At 36.7% G+C, this 25,174-nt stretch overlaps 1 protein-coding gene across 6 annotated transcripts in view; it reads left to right on the top strand.

The window, feature by feature from the left end:
- The window catches only part of PACSIN2 (protein kinase C and casein kinase substrate in neurons 2), a 62,711-nt gene that overhangs the window by 18,282 nt on the left and 19,255 nt on the right, over positions 1-25,174 (top strand). For all 6 annotated transcript variants that reach the window (XM_051629532.1, XM_051629456.1, XM_051629109.1 and 3 more), the window contains exon 2: positions 16,573-16,683. In XM_051629532.1, the coding sequence (XP_051485492.1) occupies positions 16,624-16,683 (60 nt within the window). In that variant the 5' untranslated portion in view covers positions 16,573-16,623. The remainder of the gene's footprint in view (positions 1-16,572; positions 16,684-25,174) is intronic.

The following is a 25,174-nucleotide window of genomic DNA, read 5'->3' as shown; positions in this document are numbered from 1 at the left end:
ATATGTAGACAGGTGACTCATTTCGGTAACCACAAACTATTCTAGAACATTGGCTGAGATATTAGCGTGACCAGGGACACAGAGCCCTGCCTTTTTTAGTGTCCTGGTGCATTTCTGTCTATATGTCATTGTCCCCCTGCCTGGTCCCTATACTTGGAAATAAGCATAGTGATACCATCCTAGCTGTCAGCTCAAATACGGTGCATTCAGATCTTGGAAGACAAATATGGTATGTAAGCTATTAAAATATTCGAGCTGTATTCATAAGCACAAGATGACTAGCTACTTAGTAAAATCCTGAGTTGAAGGTGGACCCTGGCAGCACCTTTTACAAGATTGCTGAAAATTTCCAATGTGCTAAACATAGCTTTAGGCTAAGGGCACAAAAACTCTGTAGTACTGAGGAGAACTGCTTTTCCGTTCCTGGCTGGTTTTATGTGTGTGTGCGCATATAAACTATATATAAATGTATTGTATATGCACAAAGTGCATTTTAGAGATTGGGCTTAAAACATTCCTTTTGAGTGTGTGCAAGTTTGATACTTAAATTTCAGAATTTATTCCACGGTACTAAACGTTTCTGTTCTGATTATTTCATGTTACATGCATCATGCAAAAATACCAGTGGAATTATATTTTAATTTAAAATGGGATGTTGCATGTGAATATAATGACTCCAGACTTTACGGTGTCTAATGTTACACAGTTTTTCAGTTTGATTTCAATGTGCAGAATTATTTCAATTTAAATAGCTTAGGAAATTTGATCACTTTATTCTGAAGCTATTTGTGCCTACTTTTCTCAGCTGTTTCAACTGTCATACCGCTAGTTTGCGAGTGTAGAGGTTACTGACTTATTATTTTAGATTAAGTTAATTCATAAAGTAAAAAAGGTCTGTAATTCTACCTGTAGTAAGGATTGTATTTTTGAGAATCATTGTAGAACCATTTAAAATGCTGCAGTTGCTCAGAAGTGTGTATGACAAAGAAAGCAAGTTGTGTATTACGTGTTTTTCCTAAGGTTGTGCTTCAGCACTTTGATCCACTTTGGATCATCTGCATCCGGTTCTGGGCTCCACAGTTCAAGAGAGACAGGGAGCTACTGGAGAGAGTCCAGAGGAGGGTGACAAAGATGATAGGGAGATTGGAGCATCTCTCTTATGAGGAAAGGCTGAAAGAGCTGGGACTCTAGCGTGGAGATGAGAAGGCTGAGGGGAGAGGGAGACCTTATCAATTATCTAGGTATCTAAAGGGTGGGTGCAAGGAAGATGGAGACAGGCTCTTCTCAGTAGTTCCCAGTGTTGGAACGAGGGGCAACAGGTACAAGTTGGAACACAGGAAGTTCCATTTAAATATGAGGAAAAACTTCTTTACAGTGAGGGTGACAGAGCACTGTAACAGGTTGCCCAGGGAGGTTGTGGAGTCTCCATCTCTGGAGATACTCAAAACCCACCTTAGACAGTCCTGTATAAGGTGTCCTATGTTATCCTACTTCAGTGGGAGAGTTGGACCAGGTGATCTCTAGAGGTCCCTTCCAACATCAGCCATTCTGTGATCTGAACCATATATATTTCTATAAGTAGTCTTGCATACCTGAATTTTCAACACTAGGATTTTCAGGGCTTTAATCTTGAGGGAGCACTAAATGGAACTTTGTATTATTTACCTCTCTCCTTTCTGTCTTTTATTTGTTGCTGAGGGGCAGGTTAAAGACTGCTGTTAAAATGCTCTGTAGTCAGTGATGGCACAGCCTTATTAAATGAAAAAACAATAGTAATTGCAAGTGCAAGAACTGGTATCTGATGGGGCCTCTTGTCCCAGTTTCCTTGAACTTCAGTCAAATTTAGTTTGTAGAGTAGATAGCTGACCTACTTGTACTTCAGTCAAGCATTAATTGAAAATGGCACAAAAAGCTTTCCTTTTCCTTGAAAGCGGGAGAAGGTAGAAAAGACCAGTCTTTCTGAGATTAGTTTACCAAATCAAGCATTCATTTCACATTATTGCTTTTAAGGATTCTACATTTGAGTGACTGGTATGTTTGAGGGCTATATAAGCCAAAGTAAAGTGTATCCAGTTCTCTGAAAATCATGGGGAAGACTGGCTATGCTGTTGTGTTGTTTTGGTGGTGTTTTTTTTTTTTTCTAAACCCTTAATAAGATTAGGGAAGCCATGAGAAGCAAAGAAAAATTTCCACCTTTTTTGCCTAACCTTGATCTCATCTGCCTGTTTTAAAGCTGTACCATGTTTTGCATACTGAAAACTTTAGATTTTTGTCTGTGTTAGTGTTGAAGTATACAGTATGTGATTTTAAAAAAACAAGAATACCCCACTGTTAAAAAAAAATTAAACTTCTGGCATAGCTTGTCAAATTATGTGTACAAGGAAGGCCATAAAATGAGATCTGTAACCTTAATGCTTGAGAGTGATAATTCCAGGTAGCTTAGACAATGGTAATAAGCCAGTTTGTTGTATTTATTTGGAAAGTAAGTGGTTTTAGGGAATATTTTATTATACTAGATCATCAGCCGATGTTTTGTAGATTACTAAGTGTTAACCTTGTCTTTGTTGCAGTAATTACCATTTCAGGACCAGAAAATTAAATTGCCTAGAAACATGAGGAGTCCTAGGTACTTTACTTCAGATTCACTGGCCTGAAAATCTGTTTAAACAGAATTCAAGAGTTACTTTTTTCAGTGACCATGGTAATGAAACTAAGCATTAATCAACCTTCTCCCTGACCTTAACGCAAGCAAACAATTTAAATGCTTCAGACTTTTCTTTAGAAGCTAATTCAGTTTGCTTTAAAATATTAATTAATCTTATTTAATCTGAAATATGAAATACTGTCACATGGTCTTTTATAATGTTACAATATAGCATTGAGTTTGAAACACTTGAACAGATCTTTTATTGTTCCTAAAATAATAATTGTTTCTTTAATGTACTGGAAAGAAGGATAGTCAAAGCTATGTGTGCCTGTTGGTGTTTTCTTTCTGAATTTATGAATTGCATTTTGCAGAGGTCTGTAAATTCTGTAACAGCTCAGAAATGGCACTGCTGAAGTGATGCATGAAGTTTGTATGACATTGATCACAGCTGAAAATACTGCTTTTAAGTTGTAAGGCTAGCTTCATTAGCAATTTTTACATTCATAGTGTTTTCCCCAAACACTAAGCTACCCTTGAATGTGTTTTGAGAACTGAGGAATGTTGCATGATGATTTGACCCACTTTTTGTCAGCAGGGCTATGACAGGGGATAACAGCTGCAAAAGAATTGGTAGTAATTGAAACTGCTGATTTAGAGCTGTTTCACAATTCTAAACTAAGCCAACAGTTATGGGGTGGTAATTTCATTTTTGCTTTAGCAAGGTTTCCAGGGTGCAGTTCTGTACTAGCTTATGGTGTTCCCTTGAAGAAAACTATACTAACAAAACATTTCTGATGTTATGGGTGTTATGGGATGTTTCTGTTACTCTGTGTGTGTTGAGTAGCTATCCTAGAAAGCTAGTGGTTTTGTCTAGTAGAGAATAATCTGTTCAGCCCTAAGGAGTCCTGTGTGGAAATGTGATGCCTCTGCATTGTTTTAAATTAAGTATAGTACAAGAGATTTCTGGTCTGAGAAACTTGAGTTATTTTACTAGATCTTGGAGCCCTTTCCTCTATTTAATCTTCAGTAATGTCCTTCTGATACACTAGATAGGAAGGCCTATTTTTTTTTTTTGTGCTTTCTCTTTCTCCATGGTAAGAAAACCATAATTTCCTATTTTGCTTTTTTCTTGCCTTTCTTGAACAAATACTTGAAGGTGCACAGGTTTGTCTGTGTCCACCCATGCAACTAGCTTTCTCTGCCCCTCATCAGTCTTACTAGTTTGTGTCTCTCTAACAATAATAGAAGGTAGAGTAGGCTGACGTGTTGTTAGTGTACGTGTTGACATTTTCTAACAGTGCTTTAGTCTTTGAAAACATCTGTTAGAGAGAGTCTGAGGGCTAGATTTTGTTCAAATGAGGTGTCAGAATTGGTTCTCTTCTGAAATAAGGAACAGAAGCTCATTAATGTAACCTTCAGATTCAGAGAGACTAGCTTGTTTCATCTTAAGTTAAGGGTTTAGGTACTCTTCTGCTCAATGCACGTCAGTATTTCATTAATATTGCAGCCCTGTATTTCCCGAGATGGAAAAATACCATTTTTGACTGTGCAACACTGAAACAATGCAGCTGTTTCCGAAGCAAAGCATCTGGAAAATGCCTACGTGTTTCACTGAGGTGTTTAGAAACACCATCCTCTGCTGAAGCCAGTTGTGTGATTAAAAATGCCTTCCTTTTATATGGGTTACCTGTGGTCTTTCCTAAATGTTATAGTAGACCGATATATTAAACTTTATAGCTAGACAGCACCATTAGAAATGTTTGACTGAAAACCCTTTGTTGGTTTGGGTGTTGCAGTGTGTGGAGAAAAAAAAATAAAAAAATGACCTTAGCTTGAGCTCTACGGAGTTTTCATCAGCCCACAGGAAATGATGAAGTATTGCACTGATGAGAGAATTTTGTTTGTGGAAATGAAGGTCAGGCAAAGTTGTACAGGTATTGCAGCTATCCTTGCAGTTGTGTTGCTGAGCTCCATATATGGAAAAAATGCAAGTGAATTAGGGTATGTCTTTTAAGGTAAGTATTTTGCAAAAAGTGTATAGAATGACTTACCAGACAGCTTTCATAGTTGTTTTTTTACTACCAGATTTCTACTGTACTGTGTCATAGCTAATATGAATGTATTTTTGGCCAAGTGAATGTGTTATTTTGCAATGTTTGTCTCTGTGAGAGAGTGTGTTTGATCATGTTTCTCGGCTCAGTTTGCTGTATGAAACATACCTCTTTCTACAATGGTTATTATATTGCTTTTTATTTGTGTACTTCTGTGGGGTTTTCTGTTTTTGAGTACAGCAGTGTTCATGTCTTGTGGTACTTGTGTGGTCAGATAAATACTATGGCACCTTTTTTTTATCTTCAGAAAATTTTGATGTCTGGGGCAGTGCTTCTTCTAATGTTCTAGTTTGCTTCTTAGTTTTATGCCATTTTAGAACAGCTGTATGTGTGTCACTTTTCTCTGCAGCTACTCAGTCAGTGCACCTGTAAATACTGTCTCATATTTTCTCTGGAGAATATATCAGTACTGTTCCTCTTCACTATCCCTCTTTCTGCACAGCTGTAAAATTCTGCTTTAAATATTAAGTGTTTAGTGTTTATGCTTTAGGTATTTACTGTAAGATTTTGCTAAAATACGTTTTCATAGTGAGTGTATATGACTAGCCATCTAATTTGACTAACTCAAGGGTTATTTATTAATTTTTAAAGTCTCTGGGCATTTAAAAGACTTCTTGCTAATTAAATGCTTACCAAGTATAATTTGCAAGTTGAAGTTACGTGGTGTTGTGCCCCCTTCTTGCTTCTTTGAAACAAACCTAAAGGCATATTTATTTCAGTTCTATTTATTGGGGAAGTATGCCAAAATCTTAAGGTTAATTTCATTTTAGGAAACTTTGACAAGTCATGTGAGTTAGTGGGTGATGTCACAGGCACTACAAAAATGAACATTAGAAAAGGGTGAACACTTCTAATTAAATTGAATTATTAAATATTTTAATAACTGAAACTGAAATAATTGAAACCTCTGATTTAAAAAAAAATAGTTTGAGCTTTCAAATTGCCAAAAAGTCCTGAATTCTTTAGGTGATTTTCTGACAAAATTTACTCAAAGCCAATTTTGATGTGCTTATTTTCTGCAGTGAAGAAAATGTTAAGTGTGGACTTTTCCTGGATCAGGAAGACCTGAGGCTCTTAAAGAAACAAGTCTTTAGGATTCTTTATTTAGAGGATGACCACTTGAAATTACACTATATAGCATAATACCTAGGTCTTATGACTGTAGGCATCTTACAGTCCTTTCCTGGATCTAAAGTTCAAGAAGTGTGTCTTTAGAATGGGGATCTTCTTCTGTAATTAAAAAGTGTTCCAGGGCTTAAAATCTAAGCCACAAGTGTTTAGTGACCAGAAAGTCTGCTGAGGATGTTTTACTTGTTTTCATGTTTTGTGCTTAGATTATGTACCTAATGTCAGTGATGGATACTTCCTATTTGAGTATACTTTGTCCTGTATTTTCCTTTTTTTTGCTTGAAGAATCTGCAGATAGTACTCAGTAGGACAGCACACCTCCAAAGTTTGTTTCAAAAATTAAATATTAAGGCCAGGATCAGTTAGTCTCTGTACTAAACAATTTAATACAATCTTAATCTTATCCATTACAGAACAATCTTGTGAGATACTTAAAAAAAAAAAAGAAGCTTATAGTTTAGGGCTTTTCATGTGATTTAGCAACTACTTTTTTTAGTTGTTTCTGTATCAAGGTCACCTTGATCGTTGTTTCACATGTGTTAATTTTGCCTTTTTCTTCTACAGAAGTATCCTGAAGGAAATGTTGCTAATAATTATTTAAATGGGGCATGATTAATTTGCCGAGAAGTGCTGTTGATCCAGGAAACAAGATACACTATATGGAGTTCTATCAAAACCAATCTAAATTGAAGCTACTAATTTTTAGACTATAGTGTACAAACAGATGAGGTGTTCTTGTTCTCCAGTAGGGTGAAATGAAATAGTTGAGCCTTTGACTCCAGGTAATTTCTGCAGGGAGTTCAGATTTCTCTTTAACAATTTTAAAAAATGTTAATGGTAATGCCAGAAGCCTATGTTGAATACTTTAGCCTAAAAAAACAAGTGCTAAACAAGGGTTATATCAGATCTTTTATTGAACAAATTATAATGTCTGTTTAATACATATTAATTGCACTATTCCTATTATGTCATATATGCATCACATACCCTGTTGAAGGAAATCATAGAAGAAAATTAAGGCTTTGGCTGCTAGATGCTCTAGATAAATTGACTCAGAACCCCTAATAGCTGTCTTGCAGGTTAATTTAAATGTGTATCATAGCTTGGCATTGGTGTTTGTTTTTTAACACAGAATTAAGACTGATCTCTACAACAGAGAAATACTTTAAAAATGGTATCTCTATCCTCTGAGAACTTGAGACTGTGGTTTTTAAAAAGGTACATTTCAATTTCAGTGAAGTGATATACTAGGAAGGAACTTGCAGTGTGTGTATTAACTAATTTGAGATGTATTACCTATTAAGGACACAGTGAGAATCACAATGTATTCAGACAGTATGTTGTATTTGAAGTTAAGAGCTCTGTCTTCCAAAAAATAAAAGAAAATGAACAATTTTTACTTAAGAATACATAAGGAAGTGTCTTCATGTTGAAACACTTTGACTAGTAATGTACTTTTCTTTTAATGACACTAAAATTAATGAAGCTTTCTTTAGCAACAAGAATGACTTCAGTACCAGGTTGGAAAGGCAGAAGATGACTCCTTCCCTCTGCTTAGCACTCCATGTAATCTTTGCAGGCATTTTTCTGTGAACTTGTATGATGCTTAATACTCCATAACCTAAGATTCATTGGTCAGTACAGAGAAAATGGGAGGCAGGGAAAAGAAACCCAAATCTGTACTTGAGAAATTCTAGCATGGTAAAATTTTGACTAAGGCAAATCCAAGTTTTTTTATTATTAAATGGTCATACTGTTTAGTCTGTATTTTGAAATCTGCCCTGCAGTATCTGCCACTTGTGGAACTAAATTTGCAAATCTGGAGGGTTTTTTTTCAGTGAGAGGCAGGAGAAGAAAGCTGTTTTTAATGAAAAAAAAGCTCACTTTTTTTTGTCACTGAAATAATTTTAAGAGTTCTGAACTTAATCTTCACAAGCCTGCCTGAATAAACCTTAAGGTAGCCATTTTCATTTTCCCTTGGTATGAATCTTAATTGCTCAAACTTCTCTGTAATAAATTTTTCCTTTAACTTTCAAGGCTCAAAAAAAAAAAAGAGTCTTGGAAACTTCAAATTTAACCACTTAATGTTGTTGTGTAGTGGTGGTCATTCAAAGTAAATAAAAATTTCTTGACTAAATACAACAGACGCATGTTAAACAATGAAGTCTTTTATCAGCTTTGGGTATTTTAAAGCTGAAACCTAATGAGAAGTTAATTTCCATGCAGGTTGGTACTAGGAATTCAAAGTAAAGCTTTCAGTGTTAGCATGCTCTGTCATATTTGATTGGTGTACAGTAGGAGCTTTTTAATTATGCTATCCAGCTTTGAGCAGTGTGTTGTAAATGCCAGTGCTGTTTGCATCTGCACAACTGGATATTTTTTTCTTCGCATGGTTTATTCTGGTTACCGCATCATCCCCCATACCTCCAGCTAGGCAAAAAAAGTATCTTAGCATGTTAAGGTTTGTTTTAAGTATACACAAATATTTTAAAGCTCCCCACGCAGCTGTGTATCAGCTTTGCCTTTAGCGGGTTTAGCTATGCCATTTAAAGCTCGTAGCTTGCAGTGTTAAACATTTCCTGTGGTCAGTGTCCATTTTACTTAATATCAGAAACTTCTGCAAAGCCTCTGAAGGCAATTAATAACCTTACTGGTTAGAACAAAAAAATGCACAATGAAAATAATACACCTACGTAGAGTGGCTTGTCAGGCAGCGAATTAAAAATTATTTTTCCCCAGAGGCAGTATTTTGCTATTTGAGGCATCTCCTGGCTAGCTGGAAAAATGCAGAGGGAGGTTATGCTGGCAGCATGTAGGAGCTCATAAGGACAGCTAGGTCTTGAATCTACGAAAAACCCAGCATGTCTGGTAGCAAATTAAGGGGAAGGAGATGAGAGGTAGTTCTCTGACAGCTACATTGCTCTGCCATTGCTGCTCATGCCAGCAGTAAAGGCAGGCAATTCCGAGAGAATCCCCTGAGAATCTTGAAGGGTTCAGTTATTTTGTCTTGGAATATAAACCCAGTTATAAACAGTGGCTCATAACTTGGGTTTGTCTTTGCTAGAGCATGAGAGTGAGATAATACTTGCATATATATGAAATGTAACATGCAGGTTAAGAGTCTTGTTTGACAATGTTTCAATCATTATGTTGCATTTCAGAGATGCATTTCTGTGCTGTGTTACACAAAGATGATCAAGCTTAACCTGTAATTTTAACTTTAATAAAATATTCAAATTGTGTTTAATAATGTAATGACTAAAACAGCTGTTCTTATATTATGCATTGTGAAATGTATATGTTGTAAAGTTTTAGTCACATAGTGTTGATGTGCCCAAAGGGTTTAATTTTAAATTATCTTCTCACTATGGTTGGGTGGAGTTTTTTTACATGTGCTAAGTATAAAGGAAATTTTAACTTCGTTAGTGTTCTGATGTGTGCTTGAATGTGTGTTCATTGCTTGCATATTTAGGCAGTGGATTAATGCTACATTCAGTAGTTTTCTATTGCATGTTACACCTAGAGCATTTAACAAACATGAGTGAATGTAATCCGAGGAAGTGGTTGGGAACTAATCAGCCATGACTCAGAGTTAATTGATATTTAACACCTGCTCCTGATTGCTGACTGGAGAATGGGGAAGGGGCATGACCCTGAAGAAACTGCATACCTGCAGAAGCTCTTTCTCGCTGCTGTCCTCTGGCCAGACTGAAGCCAGGTTGCTCCCTCCACTGTCGTTGCCCTGATGGCTCACACACCAACCCAGTTTCTGCCAGCTTCTGGGTGCTTCTCGCTCTTTTTCCTGCTACCTGTTGGCCACAAAAGTGCAAGGAATCTCTTGTTCCTCTTATGGTCATGAATGTCTAGTATGAACTAGTAGCTTCTTACAATTTAATGTCATTTTATGTTGTTTGCTAACTGAAAAATGTCTAGGTGGCAAAATACTCAGGTATTCAAACTCGAAAATATAAGAATAAATATTGCTTCCAGTCTCAGAGGAGTGTGCCTAATAGGAAATACGTTTACGCAGTGTGTAACAACATGCAATTCCAAGATTCCTTCCCTTAGTGCTCAGGAGGTAGCATTCGCCAGATGGGGTTGCTGTCAACTTCTTTCAGAAAATCATTTGGTGTGTAGCTCTGCTAACTAACATACCAGCTGAATTCCCAGGAAATAGTGATTTGACTTCCTTTTATGGACTTTTCTCTGGTACTTCTTGCTGTAGTTATTTTCTTGGTGGAGCCCTAGGGATTTTCTTAAATCTCTGTGAAAGCGGGTGCTGTTCTTATTTTATAGAATGAAGAATAAGAATTAGGCCAAAGTAATTGATTTGACACTCTACCTTTTGAAAGTCTAAGACCAGACTTCTATTAATAATATGCAGTCATGTCTACTAACTGTAATTAGAAGAGTTCACAGCACTAAACAGTTGTGAATAAATATGGTTTGATGCGCTTGTTCTCTGCACCCAGAGGCTAGAATTCCTTGGTGTGTAAACCAAAGTGACCCTTTTTTCTGTAGCTACTTGTCCTATTAATTTATCATTTTTCAGGGTTGATTGCTGTGATTCTTAACAGGTTTTGGTACATGATCTCACAATATTGCTAAAGAAGCTATGCCACTTTTTTTTTCCCTTCTGTGTAAATGCTAAGCAAATTGCAATCCTGAAATAGCTGAAACTCTTATAGCAATTTATTTGGACAGAGTAGAGGAGGAAGCAATATCTAAATTGCTTTATTTAACCAGGGAATACAAAAGACAGCATATTCATGGTAGCTACACTTGATAGCAAGAATAGTGACAGAACAGCGTGCACTTAAAGTATAGAATATTTGTTTCCATATAATGAAGTCCTGTTTGCTTGCTTATTCTTTGTGGAACAAAATCTGAGACTTCAGTGAGTAGCAAGGAAAAATACTGTACCTGAAAGTTTTTATGAGCAGCTAATCCAAGTTGAGTGGTGTTCTTGTATATAAGTATTTCACTCCCTAGTCATGAAACTCAGAATCCTGCTGAGTCAGATCCATAGTGCAAGTCCTGTCAGTTCAAAAGTGAATTTAAAAGGTAATATGACCAGATCCTTTTTCTCTTCTTGAGGCTGGTAGACTGTCTGAGCTTGCTTTTGTACACTCCTTTGAGACAACACAAGGATAATACTACTAGTTGAAGAAACAGTTTGGTTTAGTTTATTTTCTTCTGTGTCTCATCTTGTGAATAGTTAAACACTGAAATAGATTGCACAGAGAGGTTGTGCAGTCTCCATCCCTGGAGGTTTTCAAGACCTGACTGTATAAAGCCATGAGCAACCTGGGATGGTCCTGCTGGAATGACTGTCATTCTGTGATTCTGAGCTTTTTCTCTGTTGTGGACCTATTTGTCACCTAGAGCCATGGTACTAACCTTGCTTTAAAGCAGGCTATCATACATGAGAGAGTATTTGGAAGAGATGACTATTATGTCATGTTGGCAGTGAACTTCTGTTCATTCTTTCTGTTCTAGAAATGTTGAAGTTCTGGGAAAAGGCACAAGGAGTCATGTCTCCTGTTTGCCATCTGCAAAGGGTTTATTTGGTCTACAGGACAAGGCTGTGTGGTACTGCCTCCAGGTTTCAAGTATTTGAAATAGTGTTTTGTCCACAGGCATTCTTTGTGTTGGAATATCAGACTCTGAAGCTCTTATTTTTCATTGTAGGATTCATTAAGCCCCACTGAGACCTTAATTAGTTTCTTTTTAGTTTTTAATACTATCTTTTTGAATTATAGTGAAGTATCTAATAAATATAAACAATCTTCCATGGCAGTTCAGAATGTTAAAATCTGTCTTTCAACAAACAGCGCTACCTGTTTCACAGTAAGGGTTTGTTAAAATAATCTGTTACTGGGAGCTGAAGTGATAAACTGAACAGTGTTTTAACTGTGGGGGTTTTTTTTCCCCTCTTCCTGTTGAAAAACACCTTAAGAGAAGCTTTGGGTTTCACTGGATTATTTTAGCATCTTAGAAGTCTGGATTTGTTTCACAGATTTTTGCAAGTTGTATGTTGTGCTAATCTCTCCCACCTGACACATGAAGTAAAAGGAAGGAAAAAAAAAGTCAAGTATTCCAGTATGAATGAAGCAAGGGTTTTTGTAAATTGCTTTCAAGGTAACAGCATCAAAAACAACCTCTGGAGAGTAGAGGCAGCATAATCTATTTGGATGTTTTTGTGTGTGATATCTGAAAGTCTGCTTGCTCATTCATATTTTAGAAAATCCTCATGTATTAAGTTTTCAGGATATTTGTAGCAATTCTTTTTACATTGTAGAGCACTAGCAGTAGAGAAGAAATTCAAGGTCTTTAGCATATAGTGTTGCTAGAATGTTCTTTTAAGAGGAAGCTTTTAAAAAATCTCATTTATTTGTTAGTTGCCCTGTGTCTAAGATGAAGGTATTTACTAGAATTGCTTAAAAATCACTTTTGAAGCTTGAGCCTTGACTGTTTGCACCATTTCTGTAGCTATTACAGTGTGTACTAGCATATAGTTACTTTTTGCAGTTGGATTTAGTTGGGGATTTTTTCCCTGTGTAAGCTCTCTTAGCTAATGTGTGCTGGGACTTCTTATGACAAAAGTCAACAAGGGCTCTGAACTGGTAAGGCTTTCTCTGTGCTGCATCACATTTGGTGGTTTTATGTGCCTGTGGTGCCACGGGTAAAAACTTGGTTTAGAACCTTTGGACTTGATTAATAAAATACTGAGATTTTGGGTTTTAATGGAAATTCCGAAGTTCTTTGACATGGGGGAAGACAATATCCTAAGAAGTATGAAAGTTATGAGATGTATTTTGTGTTGGCCAAGAGCATGCTGAGGAAAAGGCACAGAAGGTGGTTTCTATTCAGTGAAGATCTTTAATCTGCATTGAGGAAAATGAGGCTTGCACCTTTGCCTTCCTTACCTTTGTGCTTCCATAATTTTTAAATCAATTGGTGAGTTTCAGACAACTGTTAGAGAAAGAGAGAGATACACATTCTTTATCAGTTTTGTGAAAGTTGGCAGTTGGATGGGAGAAACCTGAACGGATGTACCTGTTCAATAAAAATGTAGTGTGAGCTCAGTAATAATCTCTCCTGTTTGGTGAGCTGGTTTACCAATCAATGTGAAGGTTGGTGGAAACTGCTAGAGCACTGTGCTACTGCTTGCTCAGCAAGTAGGAGGACAAGAAAAAGGCCATGTAGGTGCTTCTGAAGACTTAGAATTGGGGAATGAGAAGATGAAGCCAAGCTGTTGTGTGAATATAGGAACTGGGTGCATGCACTGTGCTTTCCTATGGGGTTATTGCTCTGTTGCAATCTGCCTGACCAAAGAAGAACCCCTAACTTTTGAGAGATGCAGGTGATGACTTGTGAAGAATCTGTGCAGAACTCACCTCTTTTGCTGTCTTGATGTAATTTTTTCAGATTTTATACTGACAGCCTTAGTTGTTCATAGGTTTACTTTATATAGTGAAATGGAAGACTCTGCAAATCAAAGTGCAGTGAACTTTCATAATGAAATCTCTGCAAATTCACTTGAAGGATGGGGGAACCAAACCCTAACAAAAAATGTGCTAAAGGACTGGCTGCTATAATAATTCTATTTCATGAGGGTAGCATGACTCATACTGCTTAATGTTCCTATCTAGTATTCAGTTTATTTTTAAGTAGTCCTGTACGAATAGTGTTTTTCTGTGCCAGTTGTTGCTATGACTTCATAATATTTCCCTAAATACGCTTGCTCATACTTTCTCACAGCATAGTATTTGGCATTTAAAAACGTTAAATCCCTCAGAATTTCCTGAGTGCTGATCATTTTCATGCTTTTATGGAAAAAAAAAAAGGACAGCTCTGTGTATTATGTAGTTGTAGTTGAGGAGGAATGAAAGTTTTGTTTTTTTAAAAAAAATAAATCCCCACAACCTGTTCCCTCGTTTAAGAAAATGTTTCTCTGTTTCAGCCTTCCCAATTTTTCCATGTAGCTTTTCAGATTAAATTTCCAGCATTGGTGTAGTTTAGGCTATTTTGCTAAATGTTGGCAAATGCTTTATTACTATGTCAGAATACTTTCACTGTCTTTTCTTTTTGTAATTGGAGGGAAAAAAAATACTTTTGTGTGGCTTGAGAGGGCGGGATGGGGTGAGTTGTTGAAACTTTAGGTTTATATGTTTGCGTAAGGGTTTCTTTTTCCAAGACACTGAACTCAACCCTTGTCTGCCTGATATAGTCCAAATGGCAGTAAATGCTTTGGTTGAAAGGTCTTGGGATACTACAGAAAAACAACTATGACCCTTCCCAAGAACATTTGGAATCTTGTTCCTTCCCTGGTTGTGCATGGCATGCCTGGGCCACGTGCTTGCTTCAGTTGCTTGCTTGGTTTTAGAGTAATGTCAGTGTTAGTGCTGCCCTAATGGGAAAAATACAAGAGGACACAAACAGTTGTCAGAATCTAGCAAGCAATATTTATTGATCTAACAAGTTGTCTTTAAACTCTGAGCTTCCCTTTGATCAGATAAAATAATACCAGAAATTGTGGTTAAAGATACCACTACATAACCTTGTGAAAACTTTAAAATAAGCATAGTCTTAGAAAAAGCTGTTTAATGTCACACTGTTCTTTTGAGTTTGTCCCAGCTAGTTGCAGTGTAAGTTCCATGTAAGTTGTGCTGCTAAGAAACTGACAACTGAATAGTTTTAAGGCACTTTTCCCTCTTGTTTCCATAAAAGCACAGGTGGAAAACTGGGTTTCTTGGTAATTGCTAATGATGTGACAATTTGAAGATTGTGACACTAACATGTGGAATTATTTTGTCTCAATATATCATCTTTCTTCCTAATTGTTGCCATTTTGCAGACATCTTCCTGTGTTTTTGGCTATCTTTTAAAAATCTAAAAATTTATTTTTCTGTTGTCATTTTCAGTTCTGTATTCAGTGTTAAAGTTGTTTAGGCTTTCTGTGAATTGCATTATGGAAATGAACTGAATGAAAAACTGTTCAGGAGAAACAGCTTGTATTCCCAGCCAAAGCTGGAATTTTTGTGTAACTGTCCAAATTCATTTTGGTAGCTAGTTTTTGTTACAATCAAGTGATGTATACCTGCCTCTGTAGCACAGTTAATTTTTGAAGTATCCAAAAAAAAGTGAATTTAGTGTTGAATTCTCCTTGGCCTTTGAAGGCTTTCAAGCCTTTTTATCTCATCAGCATGTCATAACCAACTAGGTTGCCAGGTAGGCCAGGTTTCTAGGCATTTTCTACTCTTCCTTTTGCAGTGGCCCTGTTAATTTAAGGGAAGCAAAATTAACAGGGCAACAGAGAAGAAGCTTCACCTTGTAGTCTCTTGATTCACACCAGAAGGGAAGGTAAGATCTATTTACTACCCTGGCAGTAGTACCCAGGCAAACTTGATAGGAGAAATCTGTAAACAGGAGAACTTGATGAAGTATCTGTAGAGATTAGGCAGGGATTTGCATGTGTTGTGGGAGGGAGCTATTTCCTTCCTTTCCTACCTCTTGGTCTCCGCCCTGCAAACCACATTTGTGGATGTAAGTGCCTGAATTTTTGCCTCAGTACTGTGTTTGATACTTATTTATAAATGTTAGCTTATGGTAACTGTAACATTTTTCATACTTGGTGCTTTATAAACAGTCGTTTCCTTCAATGAGGGTAGGTAATTTTTTTCTTCCGTGCAGCTGTGTCTGTATAAGTGAGAATGCCTGAACTGTTGAAGTAATGACTTACTTCTAATAAAGATCAGAATTTAGAATTGGTTTTTTTGTTTGTTGAAAGAAAACAATGAATTGGTGCGGTAACATGTCACAAATAAAATGCAGTAAAAATAAGCATGGGAGTTTCAACTTCTAGGTAAAGTAGTTGTCAGCTTCAAGGAGACCTTTCATCATGGAGCCTATAACCTTTTAGTTGGTACATGTGGGACAGTAGATACGTGTGTCATAGCGTTGTTTAGAATCTGTTACCTGCTTTAAAATGTGCAAGAGTGGTGGCAAGAAAATAAATGAGTAGCCCAGGTAGTTACTAGCTCAGTAAGAGATCTAGTCACAGGTGGCTGGGTGAGATAACTGGGACTGTCTGAATATCACAAAGTGTACTAAGATTTCTGGGAAGGAGGCTGGTCTTGTCTTCTGTGTTTTACTTACATATCTGCAGTGGTCTTTGTGTTGTTTTTGCTGTATGTTGTTGCTGCGGAAGCTCTTTTATGTTATGGATGCCTTTAGCTTTCAAGTAGATGACTTGAACCTAAAATTCTTACAGAAGTAAAACTTTTAATCCTGAAAAGGTTTATTTCTTTTCCTTCGTTTTGACCTTAAATATTCCCAGTGGGTTTCATTATATAATACAGATTTCCAGTGAAAACTTAATTGGAAGCAATGCAGCTCATTCTATCAATAGCGAAGATCAATTGATTTGTCTCTTACTGAGTAAACATCATGCTGCTCAATCTTTTCTTCTAGTTATAGTAGGAAATTTTATTATTAAACAAAAATACAAGAGTTGGGTGAAACTTAATGTAGGCAGATGGATTGAACACTTCTTTACCCCTGTAGTTACCTTGGTTTTTTTTGGCGTCCCTAGGTATCAAATAATTGAAGGGTGTTACTTCACTTGTCTTTTGATAACTATTTTTATAATGCTCATAAGTGTTTTATTGTATCTTTTTACAGATTCTGAAGGTGTTTAAGCTCTGAATCCTTACAAGTTCTTCATACATAGAAATGTCTGGCTCATATGATGATTCCGTTGGAGTAGAAGTTTCTAGTGATAGCTTCTGGGAGGTAAAACAAATGTTTTATCACAATATTTTGTTCTTACTATATTAAAATCTGATTATTGTACATTGTAAGCTGTGCAGAGAGCTGCAATACAAGATGTCTTTGCTTATTGTGATCTGCAGAAAAAGCCTTCAGGGTAGGAATGACCTTTTAGATTTTGGCCTAGTTCTGTCAAGGAATTTTAGCTGGCACAAACTTTAGGGTCATCCATTCGGGTAAAATAAGCAATTAAGAATTGAACCTTTGTAAAGTTTTAGTGTTGAACAGGGGTGTGGATGCATCCATTTTCCTTTGAAAATTCCCAAGGGGGTTGAGTGATCAGTATTAAATCTAAAGTAACTGCCTAAAGGCTACTTTAAGTATACATAAATTACCAATGTAAGAGAGTGTGTAAATGTACTGCATATCTCCTGTTTCTGTCTATATATAAATATAAACTTTTTTGAGAGAAGTTACTGTATACTTATATCAAGGTAAGGGCTTACATGCCTAAAGATAATAAAAAGCACATTGGGCAACGCAAATTACTGCTATTACAAATATGAAGAAGATAATTTTCTTAAGGTTTAAAGAGAATAAACTTCATAAAGCAAAAGCATTTTACAAAAAAAATATCTTCTTGCAAGAAAAAGAAAGGTTTGACAGTGTCAACGCCAACATAAGTAGAGATAAGGACATTGTCCAGACATACTGTACTCAGTGGGCCAAATTTCCACCATGTGACTGGGAACTCTTTAGAGCTGAACTATAGCAAACATGAAAGTAGCTAGTGGGTAAATGTCTGAGTATTTCTGTTACCGGAGACTATGTGAGACAGGTTGGTTTTGGTGACATAACATTGTGCTTCCTTTTAAATGAAAGCTTTTCTAAACTAACTTGCATTCCTTGTGAAGGCATAATGCAGTTTTATGCAGATCTCCCATTGTTTTTCAGTGCACTGTCTAAAAGACCGTGAGGATCTTGTTTAGTAGACAGCTGTCATTTTTTTGAGGAGATGTATTTACTATTATCTTAAATGTGTCTATCCTATTTATAAAGAGGTGGTTTTAAAATTATTGGATTCGAAGTCTTAAGCCCTTTTGTTGTGGGGATACTTTGTAGTATGACTGCAGAGAGGATGTGGGAGCTCTACTCTCAGAGGTCTGGATATAGTCCTTAGCAACCTGATTTTATCAGACCTGCTTTGAGCAAGTATTGGACTAGGTAATCTCCAGAGGTTCCTTGCAATCCTCAATCATTCTGTGTTTTTTATTTTATGTTGAGGCAACTTCCAGGACAGGCTTCCTTAGTGGAAGTGTTTCAAAATAAGGAGGCAGTCAGCAAAAGAGGATCCTGGACCAAAGGGGATTTTTTTGGGTGTCCTATACTTAACAGGAGAACATGACTTCTGGCAGGCTATTCTGTACCAAGATGTTGTTTTCCATCAAGTAGTTACATCTGGAAGCATAAAAGGTGAATGAATGAGAATGGGAATTCTTTGAACTAGAGTGACAATTTGCAGAAATGTGAGCTCAAGTATTTAACGTTAAGGATGATAGACGATGAGAAATAGCAATTAGCCTAAGCTAGGACCTTTACTAAGCATGGCTTAAAATTTAGCATTTGACAGTTATTAGAGGTGGGCTAAAGGTGTTCTTTGTGCAATTGGTGACTTACTTTACATGATTTTGTAAACACTACATCTTAATCTTTCTAGATTGGACTTTTGGACTTTGCTATGTATTCCTTCCAAAAGCTCAGCACTGCTGTCTGTTTCATAAGCGATGTCAGTATGCTAATGTTTAATGCATGACTATATCTTCATCCTTTTATTAAAAAAGAAGTTAGACTTCAGTATTGCAATAATTTTTTTTATTTAGAGAATTAATTCTTTACTCTTTCTCATTTTTGATGTATAACCACAAGATAAGCTATGTTAAAATGGTCAAGAGAAAAATTTCAGATTGAATAATTAGCTTATTTTTTTCTGAAAGTCTGAGTACATTAGGCTGGAAAAGTAATATATTCTGAGAGTTGACAAAGGCTGACTAAAACAAGTATGCATGTTGTTTCAACAGGAAAGCTAGCATTGTTTAGGTCATATTAACTAATAATATGCTGAAATCAGTGAAAAGTAATCTTGAAGATGCAATTATATTCTCATGGAATGGATTCAGTTAATTAAAAATTTCAGGGACCATCTACACTCACTCTCCAGGGAGTGAAACAATGATTTGGCTGCAGTAAAAGATGAATCTCAATGATAAGTTGATGGTTTTGTTACTGAAGTGACTTTAACGATGTCCAAAATATTAAGTTTTTTCTGAAAGCAAAATTGGACTCATACTTTTGACCATATTAAAAAAAATAAATCCTGTATTTCCTTGTACTAAGCTTTCGACAGTTTAGCAATTAAAAAGGGAATATTTCACTGAATTTTTGAGTTTTGAATTATGCAGGGAACACTACTTGTTTTGCTGTTCCTCTGCTTTGTACTGTTTGATTCTTAGGGCAAACAGGTAAGTTCTGGGGTTTTGTGGCTAAAAACACTGATTCTTTAAAAAATAATACAGACAATGTGTTCTTAGTATGAATGTAAAGGTCTTTATTTTAGCAGTATGACTAAGGGCTTGAAATTTCAATATGTTGAAACTAAAAGGTATTTTGAGTGAAACAGAGGACGGGCTGTAAAAGTTTTATAATTGATTAGTTCTTAAATATCAACATTGACATTTCTGTTCTGGTTAAAGGAAAGTAAAAATACTGACAAAGAATAGGTTAGAGAGTTTGAAAGCAGGTTATCATGAAGTGCTGTATGTGTAGCTGAAAGACTGTAACAGGTATGCCTCAGGGTGTATGTAACTGCATGAAAAATGTGTGGTCTGATGTCTGTGGCACATGCTGCAGAGATGGAACTTTTATAGATACACTAAGGTACTTTTACACTGAACATGAAAAAAAGACTAGCCTGACTTGAATGAAAAACGATTTTATAGTAATGCTGAACTATTAACAGGAAGGATCGACATGGTAGTGAAATTTTGCCTCCATGCATCCTGTTCTTGATAAATATACAGTCTGTTTAGTTTGAGAGAACAAAGCTGTCTTAATAGAAACCACATAAACTTCCTCTCAATGGAAACAGCGCATGTTAAGCAAAGAATTTGCAGTTTCTTTGCACGCTGATACGTGTCACAGGATGACTCCGTATTACTGGGTATTAAACTACTCGGAAGACCAGTAGTCTTGGCAATACCCTATTACAGTGAGGACTGTAAATAATGTGGAACTTAAGTTTTGATTGACAGCCTTTATAGTTTGCACGTGGCTTCACGTGGCAGGGAAGGTGAGGTTTGAACATAATGCTTGGACTAAAGGACAACGTAAGGGAAAGTGGTTAAGTACCAAAAGCTGTGTGGGCCACTGCAGTGTAACCTTGCTATAGAATATTTTGAGTGATTGCTTTCGTCCAGGAATAGTTTTCTTGTGACCTCTGCTCTTGTCTTCTCTGCGTTTCGGTGATGGTAACTGCATTTTGACATGCATGCATGATACTAGCCTGGAATGTATTTTGGTTAGTATATACTCCTGATTACTTGAGTGAACAATTAAGGTATCCAGCAGTTTACTTAGGCCAAGTAATGCCTTGGAAAAATGTACTATTTGACTTCAAAGCTTGCCCTTCTACAGAGAAGTCTGACAAAACACTAAGAAATTATCCTTCTGATCAAGAGTTAAGGGGGGGAGGAGGTTTGCCAGGTTTTTGCTGTTGGTAGGACATGAACCTAAAGTAAGCTAAGTTCTTTGCAAGTCTTAAACTTGAGTAAGTCTTCAGTGTTAAGTGATACGCAGAAACTAACAGCAAACTTAATTACCAAACTCTTGATTGAGTACTTCTAGTTTAGAGCTCTATTTCCAAACTAAATTTGACTGAAGTCTAAAACTCATCCTTTTTTGGTATGCTCTGAATCAGTTATTTTGTTTCTGAAGAGGGCAACATTGAATTCTAGTCTTAATATTTATCAAAACAGACAACTAAACTGCTTTAATCAATGTGTTTTGTCTGACTGGATTAGAAAAGATGTGGTGTCTCTGGAATGCCAGCCTCAGTACTTGATGCCTCAAGTAACAAGAAATAAAGAACTCTTAATTTGGAAGTAGTATTGTTACCACAGGTTTTGTCATTTGCACCCTTTCATTGGAAATCTTTAAGATATTTGACAGGGTAGGTCATTAGAATTGGTTTTTAAGGACAGACTGCAGTTTGTTAAAAGCTACTTTGCTGCTACAGTTGAAAGCAGTGAATCTATTTAAACTCAGCCATAGCACAGAAGAGACAGTCTGGCAGGGTGAGCTTTTAAGTTTGTTCCCTCACAGTCCAAAATAGCTCAAATTTATTTACTGTTGGAGTATGCTGCAAAGCCCTTTTCATTCTTGAAAGACACTTAGGAAAGAGTGAGGTGGCTGGGTGTGGGACCTATCTGGAGGACTTACTGTGAAAACTGTTTCTTACTCACTGCCTATCTTTGAAACTTTCTTTACTGTTGATGGTTGAGCTGATAATAAAAACCTTACTTAATAAAATGCTGATAGACCAACTTCAAAGTTTTTGCTATTGATGTTGACAGAAATTTCATACAATGTTATCTTTAGGAAAGAAGACATTTGGTTCTTAATCAGTTTTCTTGCTCTAAAAGTGTTTGCTTTCTTCGGGAGTTGTCACTGCCTTTGCTAGAGTTCCTTATTACGAAGATAATTAGTAGCAGTTAGATGTGAATTTAGAGGATGTGGTTGCATGATACTAAAGTTAATGCTCTAACCTCTGTTTGCATATGCTCAGACTGTCGGAGCAATCCAATGCAGATTTTTTTTTTTTAATTAGGTTGCTATTTCAATACTGTTCATGAAAACTTTCAGTTGTGGCATCAAAAATCAAGCTCAGTACTTGAAATTGAATATGAATAGTAATGTTTCCTTAAAAGACTAGTATTTTTTTAATTACTACATAGATACTGTTATCAGGTTCAGATTTGTGGTCAGGAAGCAGTTGTCTTGTTGAAAGGGACCTGGAGAAGTTGCTGTTTGGACTTGGTTTTGGTGTTGACTTACTGTAGATATATCAGTGGGAAAAAAATAAGTAGGTAGGGCAAGGTTTAGGTATAGACTATATCTTGTATCAGAAAGCTGATATAACTGAAAAAAATAGGCTTTCAGAAATACACAACTTTCTTTAGAAATAGTGGCAGCTGTTACAATTTGAGCATTTTTTCAGTATTTATTTAACCCAAGCTACTACTGAAAGTTTTTTGTCTTTAGGAGGGTGATAAATCTTTTTCAGGAGAACAAATCTTTTATTTTTCCTCTAATTTGTTCAGATGTCTACTAAACAAAAGTACTTTAGGAGACAGAATTTTGTACATCTTTTCATGTAAGCTTGCTTAGAGAGTAAGGAGTTGCAAAAGAGTAAGAAAAGACATAGTGAAAGATTGCCACAATAACAGTGGAGGATTTAATCAAAGTTTCAGTTGTAGTAATGCCTTCATTTGCTTAAGGAATAGAAGCTTCTTTTTCATTCCTCATCTTTCTAACAAGCCTCAGTATACTTTTGTGTCTGGTTAAGCTCACAGCCCTCTGGGTGCAGCATTTTTTTAAGAGTGTGTAATCTCAGTGATATGCTCCAAGAAGGAATTCCTTCATCTGTGTTAGTTAGCTGACAAGGGTGGCATGTTTTGGGTAATCAAAAGTTATTGCTGATAGCCTAGAGCAGGAAGGCAGTGAAACCCTTTGTATTTCTTTCTCATCTGTCATAGGGACTCTCAGCATTTACGTGATTGCTGTAAATACCACTCATGTTTGTTTCATGCCACTTTCTTGCATCCAAAACCAGACTATGGCAAAACTGGTTGGTTCCAATGTTACACTGCTTTACTAAAACACAAGAAATGGACAACCCTATTGGCCTTGTTCTGCTGAAGCAGTTTTGAAATGCACATGAAAGAATTTCTTATATTATTAATAAATGGAAGGCAGATTTTATTATGAGTTTTGTTAATTAAGCTCCAACCTTAGGCTTGCTAGTCACTATTATTATGGTCATATTAAAAGGAAGATGCCTTGAGTGTGCTGAGCCCAATGTTACTGTTCGCTTAGATACCTGTGAAGGTAAGAAAGGCGATGAGTAAGTGCTTCTAAAGATCAAAGTATAGGTGTATGCATATCTTGCAAGGTAAGACATCAAAAGGAATGTCTACCCTGCTTGTGGAACCACTTACTTTTAATGAGCCATGGGTTCCTCACAGGCTGGGCCACTTGCACCCTAGATGTGAGTCTTTGACTCTCATTTTCTGCTAGCATCAGAAATACGGAGCCCCCTCTATTTATTGCAGGGGTGTTGAACTGCCCTGTGAGAACACCTATTTAAAGAAAAAAAAGTCTTTTTGAACTGCTGCTTAACCAGCAACTGGCATTAACTCTATGAACTCAGGCACGTGACTGATTCCCTTGGAGGACAGGACCTGGTGTGCATTTTGAGGGGCATTCAGAAGTGTTTGTTGAGGTATCCAGTAGCAATGTAAGATTTTCAGCTTATTCAGAAAGAGAAAGCTGGTCTCCTATGTAGTATGAGTGGATGAAATTTGGCCAACATATGCATTCCCATTGTCCCAAAAAACCCCCTCAAAGCAAGGTCCAGATGTAACACTGAATAGTGGAGGCAGCTGATCTGGCACATGCCTCCCACAAACTGCATTATAAGCCATCTTCAAGATGGTCTTGATCCTGCCTGTGTGGTACTTCTGGTACCTGTGCTTCATACCTACTACTTTTGGCCAACGTCTACACAAGGTGTCTATTGAGGTGTGTGTTTTGGATCCAGGGACTTTGAGAAAAGTTCCCAAAACTTACTCTTGAATATTAAAAACATGTTCTTATATTGAGGAATTTCTGTGACTTGTCAGTGAATGTTTTTTTGCTGATGAAGCAGAGTTTTCTGTTTTGCTTTTTCATTTAAAAAATATTTGGATGCTGCAATAGTAGATTCCTGTCATATCTCCTACATGCATTTTTTGTTTTTTTTTCTCCTTCTTAACACTGAGCGGTGTAATGTTCTCCAATTATGTTGCCAGGTGTTTACTTACTGGTATGTTTGGCCTTAGATTTTGTGGGTTTAAAAGCTTCCTCAGGATTTTTCTTGCAACCAGTGGTGAATTTATATGAGTAAACTTATAAAATTTAAATACACAGAGCTAGGGCTTAAAGGTACTTGGACTGTGTGTATGCTGATTACACATCACGATCATTCTTTTTATTTGAAGAAAACCCACAGTATTATAGCTGTTAATGCTGGTTAAAATGTTTGGAAACTTCCTGTTTGACGTAGCTGGAAAGAAATTCTACTCATGGTTGAATGGAATGCCGGAAATATTAAGTGTGTCCCCATATTGGCCATCAGTATGCGTGGGTTTGACTACAAGACTTTGAAGCTCATTATTGTGTTTCCTATCTATGAATTTTTGCCCATTAAAAACCTTGTTGTACGCTATGGTAACAGACTTTATGTCAAATACTTCCAGTTCATAAAGGCTGACTAGTTATGAACAAGCTAGGCAAGCTTAGGAAAAAAGTTGACATCAAATCTTCAGGCATCTGAAACTCCTGAAATATTTGTGGTTATAACAATTATCAGGATATACTAGAATTAACTGACTGGTGTTTAGCAATAGCTGAACATTTGCCACCTTCTGGGCTGCTAACAAAATACCCTCACTTTTCATTCAGTCTACCAGAAAAACCTGCTAAGTGTGTTTAAATTCTTATAGGCTTTTATCCTTCTCTATAAATATGCTAAAAAAAATGAAGTTTATTAGTTGAGGTAAAGGAGCCTAGATAATTTAAGACACTCTTTGTGTTTAGTGCTGTGGAATTAGAAAATAATGAGGTTGTGAGCTCTTAAATATTCCCACTAAAGATGATATCAGTGACAGTGTTTGGCTACGTTAGTACATTGACGGTCACAAAGGACTAGACTGCTGAGTGCCTCATCATAGTGTGCTCATGTGTTTTTCTTTGGTTATTACAGGTTTTCCAAATCTTAGATTTGACAGAGGTTTTAAGGTGGCATCGCTGTGATTCTGCATGAGAGGAAGTATCAAAATGAGAAGGAATGTTTTCTTGACTAAGCAAAAGGGAGATCTGAGGACCTGTAAGAGATAAATGAGGCAAAATAGGATCAACTGAGGCTTATTAAGTAGCAAAGCTCAGTATAGTTTGCAGTAGAAAAGGGGAAGCTGGTGGTGGGTCTAGAGCGATTATCCGCCACAACCAGCTCTACAACAGACACTCCTACACTGTTGACAACTGTAGGCAGATCAGCAGGTGATGCTCTTTTTATTAGTTCACGGTGCTGGATCTTGGCCATCTGCTGATCTGCATGCAGTTGTCCTGGCAGAGAGTCAGTGATGTGGAAGTGTCTGGCACACAGTTGATAGCACATAGTTGTCCCATTCCAACTGGTGAT

The sequence above is a fragment of the Apus apus genome, chromosome 1, assembly GCF_020740795.1.
Source record: "Apus apus isolate bApuApu2 chromosome 1, bApuApu2.pri.cur, whole genome shotgun sequence".
In the NCBI taxonomy this organism is placed as follows: Eukaryota; Metazoa; Chordata; class Aves; order Apodiformes; family Apodidae; genus Apus; species Apus apus.
This window is presented reverse-complemented; position numbering and strand designations above follow the sequence as displayed.